This window comes from Chaetura pelagica, unplaced genomic scaffold (assembly GCF_000747805.2).
Source record: "Chaetura pelagica isolate M959 unplaced genomic scaffold, ChaPel_1.0 scaffold112, whole genome shotgun sequence".
Lineage (NCBI taxonomy): Eukaryota > Metazoa > Chordata > Aves > Apodiformes > Apodidae > Chaetura > Chaetura pelagica.
This window is the reverse complement of record NW_009952798.1, coordinates 3079017-3091199: the sequence shown is the minus strand read 5'-3', so window position 1 is coordinate 3091199 and position 12183 is coordinate 3079017. Positions and strand designations below refer to the sequence as shown.

The 12183-nt window shown below is 45.6% G+C and overlaps 1 protein-coding gene across 1 annotated transcript in view; it reads right to left on the bottom strand.

Annotated features, from left to right (window-relative positions):
- Nucleotides 1–1841: 1841 nt before the first annotated feature.
- LOC104386285 (collagen alpha-1(XIII) chain-like) overlaps nucleotides 1842–12183 on the bottom strand; it is a 16930-nt gene continuing 6588 nt past the window's right edge. The window contains exons 3-8 of the mRNA XM_009994868.1: nucleotides 11706–11759; nucleotides 11364–11417; nucleotides 10530–10565; nucleotides 7047–7133; nucleotides 2787–2825; nucleotides 1842–2200 (exon numbers count right to left, since the gene is read on the bottom strand). Of these exons, the coding sequence (XP_009993170.1) occupies nucleotides 2198–2200; nucleotides 2787–2825; nucleotides 7047–7133; nucleotides 10530–10565; nucleotides 11364–11417; nucleotides 11706–11759 (273 nt within the window). The 3' untranslated portion in view covers nucleotides 1842–2197. The remainder of the gene's footprint in view (nucleotides 2201–2786; nucleotides 2826–7046; nucleotides 7134–10529; nucleotides 10566–11363; nucleotides 11418–11705; nucleotides 11760–12183) is intronic.

The window sequence follows — 12183 nt, the reverse complement described above, 5'->3', positions numbered from 1 at the left end:
GGATTAAACACAAGCAGCATTTTGAGAAGGGACTGAAGCATTTGAGCTACCTACCTTGTGGTCAGAGTAGAGGTTCAGTGCTGCTGCTACCATCACCTTCCCAAACCAAGGCACCAGCAGCATACCTGGCTGGGGCTTTAGTAACTTTTGTGTTTAACAGGTGTGTAATTAAAATCCGAGAGTTGTGTGGCAATTACTTTAAATAAGTGCTGTTCAATTAACTAAGCTTCACAGCTGCAAAGCTTTCTAACCGGAGCTGGGTCTTAGGTTAATGAGGTGTATTACTGAGAAAAACACACAAGAATCCCTCACTGCTCTGCAGTTCCTTTCTTTCTGTGCCATCTCAGCTCCCAGCTGAAAACATCATGCAGGGAGAAGCGTAATCCAAAGGACAATGTTGGCACAAGAAGAAATGGTTGTACATACCACGAATTAGTTTAGGTTGAAAGTGGCAAGGGGCTTCCTAACTGCAAGAGTAATCTGAACTGGGAGCAGCCTGCAGGGTGGGGAGGCAAGGGACAACCGGGTGGTCGAAACCTCGCTGGTGTTTAGATGAAGGCAAAAAAATTTCTGCAAGGGTGAGCTGACAGATGGATTGCAACAGCCAGGGGCTGGGCTCGGTACCCTGGGCAGTCCCTGGCAGCCCTTCACCCCTGCATGCAAAAGACACACAGCTCTTACTCCATCCTTTTACTCTGGTGATGCCAAAAGGCTGTATGGAATCTGTTGGGGAAAATAACTAATTAATACTTTGTAACCAGCTGAGCAACTGAGTGTAGGGGCTGAATAGCAGAGTATAGGAAGTGGTGGTGATTACTTGGGCAGGTTGTGAACTTATCCCATGATCCATACATACAGCACAGCAGGAAGTCCAGTGGGAACTCCACAGCCACACCATGGGAGAGGGTGCTGAGCTCCTCATGTAGTGGCAGCCTTGTGCACAGAGCAGGACAGAGGGGACCAGTCTCATCAGTGAAGAACCAGTTGTGTTTTTCTGTTTGGATCTTTAACTACTGAGAGCTTCTCTCTGTCCCCCTGCAACTGCTGGGTTGCAACCTCTTTCCCCCTGTGTGAAAGGCCAAGGACACCCCACGTGTTTTAGGGACAGATTTTAGGCTTCCACTCCTTTCCTTGCTTTCTCAGAAATGTATGTGGTGGTGTTCACATTAGTCTGAGAGTATAATCTTTCTTGATGGGTAGTTTAGACTTGAGACATTAACAAAGGTGGGCCAAGAAGAATAATTGAGATGTACAGATGCACATTATACTGAAATGCTCTGCAAATTTGCATGTGACCTTTGGTTAACATTTTTTAAAGCCATGTGGCTTGATTTATCTGATAAGCGTTCATTAGGCTATCGTCGACGTATCCTGCCATATGCTTAATTTTAAATGAGGCTTTAATTAAGCTACATGCAGGCCTGCAATTTAGAAAGATGTTAGAATTTCTTGCCAACCAGGGCTTGTTGTCAGGAGAGTTATTCTAGCTCGTGGGAGGTGGCTTTATTTTATTTATTATTATTTCCAGCTCATGAGAGGTGCTCTGTTTGAGCCAGGAGACTTAAGAGTCTCTGTACACCCTGACACAGCTCCTGGGAAAGGTGTGTGAGGTTCCTGCATGGCCAGGGAGCAGCCTCTAGAGGAGCTAGCAGAGGGCTGCACTAGGCTGGCTGAATCTGATCAAGAAACACACCTTGTTTATTAATTACTAACCACAGAATCCCTACATTCCCAGTGTGCAGTGGTACTGTGAGCTTTTTCCCAGCAACACCTTCATTTAGCCATCACAAAATTGGTAATATTTCACTTTAATAAAAAATGCATAATATTTTGAAACACTCTTGAATGGTTCCAGCTTGAAAAATGAACATTACCTTTCAATCTATACAGGGCAGTTCTTTTGGGGAGCTTTTAATGCAATAATTTATTAAGTTCCTATATTCATCATGTGTGCACAAATATGTAAATATTACAGCTGTACTCCATGACAAAACAAGCATAATGCAGACATAGAATTATACAGAGAACTGACAAATGGGGAAGAAGGGAGTAGTAGTATTTTCTGTACAAAAAATATGCAGCTTTTTGATAATTTGTAAAAATGCATAGTTTTTTGGCATTTCAGAGAAGAACACGGTATAAAAATAAATATTCTATGTACAGTAACACACACAGGCCAGTTCCAGGGTTAGAATCATCACTGCAAAAGAAAACATAAACGGGTGTTAGTGACAATTCACTCACAATGTTAGTGACAGCTCAGCAGGGGGAAGGGCCACTTCATGGGCTGGAAGGACAGTGGGACAGCATTAGGGAAGCTAGCTCTGGGGTCTCCAGGAAGGAAAGAAACAGTGCTGGATCTCAAGCAGAGGTCCTGTTCACTTCCCTGGGCAGTGAGGATGGGAAGTTCGATCTGGACTCACTCTCTACCTCAACTTTCTCCCTCTCACTGTGGCATCACTTGGCATTAACAGTGGGTACCAGAGGTGGGCCAGACCCTGGGGGAGGTCCATGAGCACCTCAGACGGGGACTCCTGAGGCAACTGAACCAAAGGCAGAGTAGTGGGGTGAGGTACTTGTGCCCCCCTTCAGCACTAGCCCCAAATGGAGCTAACAAGGCCACTTCCTTGGAGAGTTTTGCTTGCTGCTTTCCAGGGGTATGGTCCTGGAAATCCCAGGCATTGCCTCCACAGCTCTTTTGCTCTAAGCCAGGCTCACTGACAGACATCAGCAGGACCTGTAGCACTGCCAGCTCAGCACAGGCACAGTTTCCAGGGTTCTTTTACCTTATTCCAGCAGCCTTGAACTGGAAGGCCATCTTCCCCCTGCAAAAAAGATGAATGAAATAGCAGTTTAGGACATGAAAAATAGTGCAGAGGAGGATGAGGAGAGGAGTGGCTTAACTATTACAGCTGCAACAAACAGTCTGAACCAGGGCTGGAGGAACAGTCTGAAAAGACTTTCCTCACACCTTTGGAGTGACCCGGACTTCTGGCTGACATAACCGATATAGCTTGAAGCAAGGACTGGGGCTGAAGAAGGGGGGTTGCCTGCAGGCTATGCAAGGAACTTGAGTGCACAAGGTCCAGAGGCTTGTTCTCATTCCTGGCTGAGGAAGGTTTTTAGCCAGGCTTCCTTCAAGGAAGTGGGGAACATAGGACGTCCTCCTCAGCCAGAAAAATATAATGGGAAGTTGGCAGTGAACAGCACAAGACGGCTGGTCTGTCTTCTCAGGCTGGATTCTACAATGCTGAGGTTACCAGTAATCCTCAGAGGCAGCATTAACCTTGGGTCCCAAGGAGAATCTGGAGAAGGGAGGTCTCCATTTCCCTCCTGCCCTGTCTGTTAAAGGGTTTGCTTTGTCATGTAAGAGGTGGTTGCCCAGCTGTCCCCTTTTGCCCCGGAGAAGATCCAGGGCAATTCTGAAGGCAAGAAGCTGAGCAGAGCCTGTGCTGGTTGAGGATGTCTCAGCTGAGAGGGGGCTTCTGCTTCAGTGAAGTCAGTGAGATTTCTGTGAAAATCCCCTGGCTCTTTTGCAGCCCAGAATTCTTGGGCTTCACACCTCATGGTGGACATGTGATTATTATTATTTTTAAAGTTGAAGAAGGTTTGATACTTTAAGGGCTGTGCTAGTAAAAGACTTGAGATGGTACAGTTGGGAAGTGCTTTTGTGAATTACTGCAGTTGATTTCATCTCAGTGCAGCCCTTCCTGGTGTGAGGAATCAGTCAAATAGTCCTGCTGTGCGTGTGTCAGGTTTGTGGGCTGTCACTGTTCCCCAGGAAAACTCAAGAGCAGGGAGTGGAATTGTACAAGGCACGATGCAGGCACGTTTCTTCAGTCAGGTAACTCAGTTGTCACTCCTCGGAGTGAGGAAATGTGCTGTGCGTGTCATCCTAGGTGGGGAAGGGGATAAAACAACCCAAACAGAAAAGCAAAGGCACAGAAGTATATTGAGACATAAACTATTTAGGGACCAACGAAATGAATGTTGTTGTGATATTACAAACATGCTGCTTTTCACATACTTTTTAGACTTGTGGTCTCCTTGAGGTATTTCCTCCCAATTTCCGCCCCCCCCACTATGGGGAAATACTGAGTTATGGGTTAATTACTGGGTAAATTGTGGCGTTCCCATTGGTACATCGGTGGTGGCAGGGATGACTGGTGGAGTGCATTGCAGGAGGAGGTGGGAAGTTAGGTATATGAAGGAATGGGAGGCCAGGGAGTTACAGCTTCAGGATCAAAGGAAGACCAGGGTCACAAGGAAGTGTTTGTTGCAGGCGAAATTTGCCGAGAACAGAAACGTGACATGCTTGTTAGTACCAAGTGTCTCCTTCCACATAGTTCAGATGTGTCAAGCATGAGCTCATGGCGTCCAAAAGTTACACACACAGATGTGGCAGCTAGATGCTAAGCTTTTAACCTAGCTGGATCAAAAAAACATGCTAATTCACGTTCCCAAACAAGCTTTCATGCCCCAACACTATTAAAAAAATAACGGTAGCTGTAATTTCACCAGATTTTCTGACGAGTTTCCCTTAACACAAACAGGTATGAAAAGAAATGTAGGTTCTAATGTGGCCATGGAGGTGAATCCTAACTGAGAGTAGAGGAAGAAACAGAAAGGTTGTCTCTCAGGGCACTGGTAGAATCCTTGTGTCTGTGAAATTAGGTGCTTTATTCAGCCAAAACTTACTCTGTAGAAACCTGGCTCTTATCAGTGGGATGCAAAACACATAGCACAGTGTTTTTCCCTCCTCTGTGGGCTGTTCTGGGCAGCTGTTATTTCACCTGTGGGACTGGCAGAAGAGTTTCTTTGTATTACCCTGACTTTATGGAGCAGCAACCGGGACTTCACAAGTGGTCACCATGAGAGTCAGTGCCCAAGAGACAATGGCAGTGCCCAAAGGAGGGGCTGCTGGAAGGAATGTTAGCTAATGTTAGCTAAGGTCAGGTAACAAGGGCTTTTAATGGCCATTTCAGGATAGGTTTCCTCAGGAAACTTAAGAAAACCTTCCAAACTAAATGTGTTTTTTTTTCATTGAGGACAAAATTTTTCCAGTTAATTGAACTGATACGCCATCCCTTGCAAATGGCATCAGACATCTTTAAGCAAGTATAGAGCTTTCAGTGACTGTCCTCAAGCAAACCTAGTCATGCCAAACAGGGGCTGGAAGGGCAGGGGAGTAGAAGTTCCAGTGTACTTGGAGTTGTTGGGACTGCTATAGGGAGGAAAAGCCTCACCTGAATGCTGCATCTCCAGAAAAATCTCAGAGCAAATTAATAGATTGGTGATGTTTAATGGGATGCTAATAAATAAGCATTCCTGAATACCTTTGTCCTAGCTGCATTAGATGAGGCAATAAATAAAATGATCATCCTTTTTAATACTTGAATTAGATGGATGTCAGGAATTAAAAATTCAAGTTTCTTGGATGCTATGGGTACTGTTTCGACTTCTGGGGAAGGACACAAATCGGAATTGTCGGCCAAGTGTCCAGTTAATATGTCTCTCGTGTGCTTGCTAGCAGGAGAACTACTTTTCCCAACCATCTTAAAGTACAGGGTGACTGAGGTCACACTGAGTGGTGTTAGGCTGTGCCACGTGCAGGTGCTGAAAAACGACATTAATGAAGGACAAGAGCATTGCAGCTCCTTGCTAGAAAGCCAAGCCAGTGCAGGTCTGTCATCTATGAGTTTACTGACAGCTCTTCCAGGGAAGGCAAAGGAAGAGCTGAAGCATCTGTAAGTGAATTTGCACTCCCACTAGGTTATTCCTCATGCCACCAAGTGAGGCTGACAGCAGTCATGAATCACAGCACGAAGGCAGGGACCTGTTTCTGACAACAGCAGCATGAGGAAGGTAGGATGGAGATGGGTAAGAAAGGAATTGCCAGGTGTTCCTAGGGCATGCAGCTACTTGGAGGGATCAGAAAACACCAAGCAAGACAGAAAAAGCAAACGAGCATGCAGGAAAGGGAAGGTACACCATACCAATGGGCATGGGGCATCCAGGCCGTCCAGCCCAGGTAACCCCGGCTCACCCTTCTCGCCTTTAAAACCTCGGAGACCCTGTTTATGAAATCAACCACTGTCGTTATTTCAGTGAATGCCAGTCACCTCCAGGTCACGGGAGGAGAGGCCGAGTCCCCCACGGGGACTGTGGCAGGGCACTCTGCTGCATACCCAGAACACAGGTGGCCTGTGGCTTTGGCTTTACTTTTGTCTGCTCAATCAGTAGTAGCAGCTTTCTTTGTTTTTCCAACAATCTGCGAGTCAGGAGATACTTCTAGAAATAAAGTCTGAGAGGATTGGAATGCTGTTTCTGCTATTTTGAAATCACCCATTCTTCCCACCCTCACCAGGAAACCCAGCAGCTGGATTTCTAGATACATGCTCCACAAGTACTCCTAGGATTTGTGGCAGCATCACAGATTTTTGTCAGAGCTTGCTGCAGCATTTGAGTTTAGATGAAAACATACACATACTGCTATATTTATTAATTTGGCTGGATTCATAGACTATATATTTTGATAGAAACATCTCCCGTTTACAGTACATGAGATTTGTTTTCCCTCTGGGTGATGCAGCTCAAGTGCCCTGTGTTGCTCTAAAGTGATCACATCAGCTGGCTGTTATTCCAAGGCAGGAAAACCAGCATCCAGGTTTTGCTGTTACATAATCAGGATGACACTCAACACTTCCCAGAGAAGAGCTGTAACCAACAGCAAAGGAGACACAGGGCTCTGTCCTCAGAGGAGAAAGTCCTGGGCTCCCAGCACATGGGACAGCCCCACATACCCCAAACTGTGGTGAGCTCTGAAAGAAGGAGGGATATAACCATGGTCACTCCATGCCCAATTGCTCAGAGGATCTAGTGGTTCCCCACCAATGAAAGCAGCTCTGCCCCAGTCCACAGTGGGACCAGGCTGGGCCTTATCTGAGTGTTAAACTTTGGCAAGACCATTATTTGATGTTACGGTTTCCTTCTTTCTTCCCCCATCAACAAACTTAGAACAATACATTTGATGAAACAGAACATACCAACGGACAGGGTGCATCTAATCCAGGCGCTCCTTGGTCTCCCTTATCCCCTTTAGACCCTCTAGAGCCTTTCTTGCCCCTCTCCCCCTGTAAATAATAGTTTAGTCCAAGAAAAAAAAAAAAATACACAAAAAAAGCTTTAGGATCATCCATTTCAAACAAATGTCAGCGATAGTTTAAAAAAAAAATAAAAATATAAACATTTAGGAAACACTTTAAAAATAAGAGAGATTTCCCTTGGAGATGTGAAGAACAACGTATGGAGCTACTCAGGGTTACTTGGCTGCGTAAACACACGAGTCCTTGCTGAAATCCCACACTGATAGACTTGGCATCAAAGGGATGACACATCCCTCTGAACCTCATGGGCAGCCTATAGTCAGCCAGCAGAGCACTACTCCTCCTCCACCAGTATCACCATGAGGAGACTGCTTCTCTGGGCTCCATAAACATCCCGTGGTGGAGAAAGAGGAACCTTCTGAGAACAGGCTGACCCTGAACTCACAGGATGGGACTCTGAACTCTGGTGCTGTGCCACCCCACCTCCCTCTGCAGCCCTCCTCTGCCACAGGAGCTCCAGGGTGGCATCCAGATGTCCTGTGCCTCAGATGACAAGACCTGCAACAGACCCCAGGCAGGCTCTCCTGCTGCAATAGGGAGGCACTGCTGGCCCAGACTCCCTGTGGGGACTGTACTCGTCTTACTACTCTGAATTCTCAAGGTTCTCACACTTGGAAGCATCTTTAGAAGTTTTCCCTTACACTGTTTAATAGACACTGTGTTTGCTGCCAGGGGTTGCTTCAGTTTCCTTCAAAGCTGGGGGTGGTTTTGTGTGGTTTTGTTTGTTGGGGGTTGTTTTGGTATGGGTTTTGGTTTTTTAAATTATTATTATTTTATTTGTTGTTGTTTAAATAAAACTGTCAGTGGAAGGAGTGTGCTTGTTTGCCTGAGTCTCTCAGTGGTTTGTGCCCTGGGGTGCTGAGCAGAAAAGAGCCAGAGAAGACAAGAAGTGCTTGGCCCTAGCAGTCGGGATGGCCTGGTTGTCCTTTGGGATGCTCTGCCTAGTGCTCCCCCGGGAAAACTTGTCATAAAAGGGACTAAAAGCAGCAGCACAGCTCCCAGTCCCTGACCCTCTTCTTTAACAGCAGACAAACCCCAGGAAGGTGCCGTTCTTCCAGCAGCTTCCTACTGCAGTTTCTCTACAGGCTTCAGGATGAGTAACACCCAGGCTAGGGGGGAAACAAATTTAAAAGTCATAACCACGAGGAGATTTGCTCTCTCATGGAGGGGCAGCACCAGGTCAAGGACAGGCTGGGGGAACACCCAGATGCCCCCTTGCCCCTCCTCACCAAGGGAGGCTCCGTCCCACCCACAGCAGGTCAGCCAAGGCAGGGATGGTGTGGTTGCCAGTTAAATCTGCACAAAATCTTTCTCTGCAACAGGGGAAATTCTCAAAGCTGCTGAACATGAAACAGGGGAAGGAGCTGCTGCACAGGGAATGGAATTCAGGGTTCTTGTGGGGAGGGTTAAAGGAATTAAGGGGTAAAATTAGCACAGGTTGCTGTTTCTTCTTTTAAAAATAATTATTTTTTTTTTTAAAAAAGTGTTAAACCCAAAGCTGGCATGAGAAATGGATGGGAGAGGAGAGGCAATGAGGAGAAGTCACCCAGAACCAAGCACTGGAACAGAGAGGATAATCCAGGAAAACACGGCATGGGTTGCTCTGGAGGAAGGAGGGAGGAACCAGGACGAAAGGCAGAAGAGGAGCAAAGGATAAAGGGGACAAAGGTGGACCTGTAGGAACGAGGAAGACGCATGTACACAAGAAAAAAACAACACCACCACAGGCATGAAAGTAACAGTGAAGATTTCAGCTTGGCAGCACAAGTTCAGGGTTGACACTTTTTCAGCTGGGTGACTTGCAAGGCCATTTGTTCCCAGTGCCACCAGAGTGTGCCTGTCCCCAGGCCTGGCTGTGCTCCCACACCCTAGAAAGGGCAGCAGGAGCATCTCTGGGATTTAAAAGGCACTGCCCTGCCTGGAGTAAAACAGAGAGGATTTGGGCAAACCATCTGGGACCTGAACAACGGGTGCTGTTTCACTCCTGCTAGCAGGGACCTGTTCCCAATTTCTGAAGAGGGTCAGGAGGGAGGGGAAGCCCTTGTACAAAACTCAACAGGAGAAGTGGCACTTGCAAAAATAATGCACGTGCCCATTTACAGTCTCAAGCTTCTCACCCGTTCTCATGTCAAAACACCAGCTGCAGTGAGGCCAGGTGCTTTAAGGGGCCAGGAAAACTTCCCACTCATGCTTTACACCTCATCCTCTACAAGGAGGTGCAATTTCTCCTGGTTTCCATTTGATTTTATGCAAGAGCTCAAAGAAATCCCACCCACAGCTAATCACAGATCCCTCTTTTAAGGAAAATACCCAGTTTAACAACCAACTGAAAAAGTCTAGGAATATTGTTAGTTATTTTTTGTTTAGAAGACACACAAACAAAACACATCTTGGTGAAGATGGAGTTAAGAAGCAAAGCCAGAAATGCAATTATTAAAAAAGGGGAGAGCTTTGGAGCTCCCATGAAACTTGGACCTTTCTCCCCTAGTTTAAGATGCCAGTTGACTGTTGGTTTCCAGAACTGCTCATTCTGTGCAGAGTAAGGTCAGAAATACATTGCAGATAAAGGGCAAAACACACACTATGTTTCAAAAAGAAGCAAATTCATCTAATGGAATCACCACACAGGCACATGCACTATAACATTTCACATTTTTTGGATAAACTTAGGTGATACCAGAGTCCTATGAAGAGAAGGTTTATGAGTAAGTACATGCATAAAGATGTACACATGTGTACATTCATTGCTGGACATGTTTATACAATTGGCATCTTACAAAGACTCTAACACAGAAGTAATTTGTATTTCTAAATAGACATGATATTCAACTCTAGTTCTTTACTCTTTTTATTTAAAAGAATCAGAGCCTTACATTGTGGAAAACCTGATGAAAAAGCAAGGAGCTCCTCAATGGGCACTTTTTGGTAATGCTTCTCTTTCTATAAGACAGGTGGTATGACAGAAAAACAGCTGTTTATGTTACTGTTTTTTGACCCAACTCTTCACCACCACATCCATTCAGGACAATGTCTGAGGTGACTGATTCTTTAAGGCAGGCAAATTTATCTTCTCCAAATTTCCATCTTTCAGATTGCCTGGAGGATCATTTGCTAGAGGGCAACCTTCTTTTTCATGCTTCAGGGGGAATTTAAGAGTTGTGGAATAAGATAAGACCACGAGGTCCCAGGGCAGCACATGAACTACAGGTATCACCTGCTGAAACACAGGTCTGCCAAGTTACTTCTATGCAGGCCTAGCAGACAGAATTACATGCCAGCTACTTGAGGTTGCTCAGGAGTTAACTGGTCTATCACTGCCTGAAGAGGTTAGTAACTAGATACAAATAGTTTGTAGTAACTTACCCGGATTCCTTTGTCACCAGGTAGACCTTGTAAACCCTGAAATACATGAACACAAAAAGTAAGTCTTTTAAAACAAGTGGCCCCCATTGTATTCCCACTCAAAAAGAAGAATGTGTGCCCAAGAGTTGTGTTTTTTTTTCCATTTGTACCCATTGTTCTACAGTTAAAAAAACCCTCAAAACTTTCCCAGCAGAGAACCTCCTCTTCCCCTCCATTAGACCATCCAGGCTGTGTCACCACCACTACTCCTCCTCCTCCAAGGGTTCTTCAGATTAAAAATGAACTAGTTTCCGTTTCATTCACACGGACCCTAAAAAGAGCAGCAAACTTTCATTTTGGGTTTTTTCCTGTTAAATTAGGAAGCAGTTACAAAAAGCTAGAATTCCAACACTAGCCCCATTTTGCAAAAAGGAATCCCAAACAGTGCAAGTCACCTCAGTGAAGGCAATGCTGCTGTCACTGCAGTGAGAAGACAGGGCCCTCATACAGGTAGAAGGAAGGCACCCAAGCTGTGGGAAGGTAAATGGAGCAGCTGTGCTCAAAAGCAGCATTTTTGGACTAAGGTGCATATCCTGGGAGTAATGGAGCTTCTTTTGGTAGTTTGAGGACCAAGGGGAATTAACAGTTCCCCTTCAGCTTTGTCCATCTCATCCTGAATCACTGCCCTGGATCTACCAAGCTCCTGTTGCTCCCTAGTGTAACCTAAGCCTGAAGCTTTGGCTCTTTAACACCTAACCCAGCTGAAACTGCAAAGGCTGTGTCACCACAGCAGCTTCTTAAGCTACCAGCCCCAGCATGGAAACAGGAACAAATCCCTACTACTCCCATACTTACAGGAAACCCTGCTGGCCCCATTGGTCCTACAACTCCAGGATCTCCTTTACTGCCCTGAAATGGAGACAAAGTGCAGGAGAAATCATTACATCCCTATTCAGTACAAAGAGGCAGCACAGCAAATGGCTACATCAGCACTGTAGAAGAAAAATAAGGGATGTGTTTCAAAGCACCTGACAACCCCAGTGATGATACTCAAAAATCAAAGAGGCCCAGATGAAGATCTTAAATGTACAAGGAGAGAACAGTTCAGCTCTAGAAAAACCTAGAGCTCCTCTACCCCCAGGGAGATGGTTGTATCTTCAAAGAAGTTACAATGGTTGGTTCTGAAGTCAAACTCACCCTTTCCCCTTTTGGTCCTGCTGGTCCCGAAACCCCAATTGGTCCTGGAGTACCCTGTGGTTGTAGGAAGGAGAACACATCAGGATTGTTTTTATTCTGGGGCCTCATTAAAGCCAGGAGACACTGCTGTTCCTTTAGGAAGCAGCACAGCTAGGACGGACAGTCTGGTGCTGGAAGGCATCTAGCACCACTACAGCTTTCAGTGTTGGTGCCCATGGATGTGGAGTTGTTACAAGCAATTTGAAGAACATGGGAACTGCTTTGTTAGGTCACACCAGCACCATTTCACAGAGCCTCATTTTTAACTTTTAAACTCTCTCTTGACAATTATTACAGCAGGCATTTCTACCAGCTCCCCAGGAGGGATTTTTTTTTTCCCCTCTCTAGTTTATATCAGACAAAGCTGAAAGCTGTAGCAGAATAAAGGCCATTTAGAGAGATAAGCAATTTTATTTTCTTATTTTCTTCCCACCCCCCC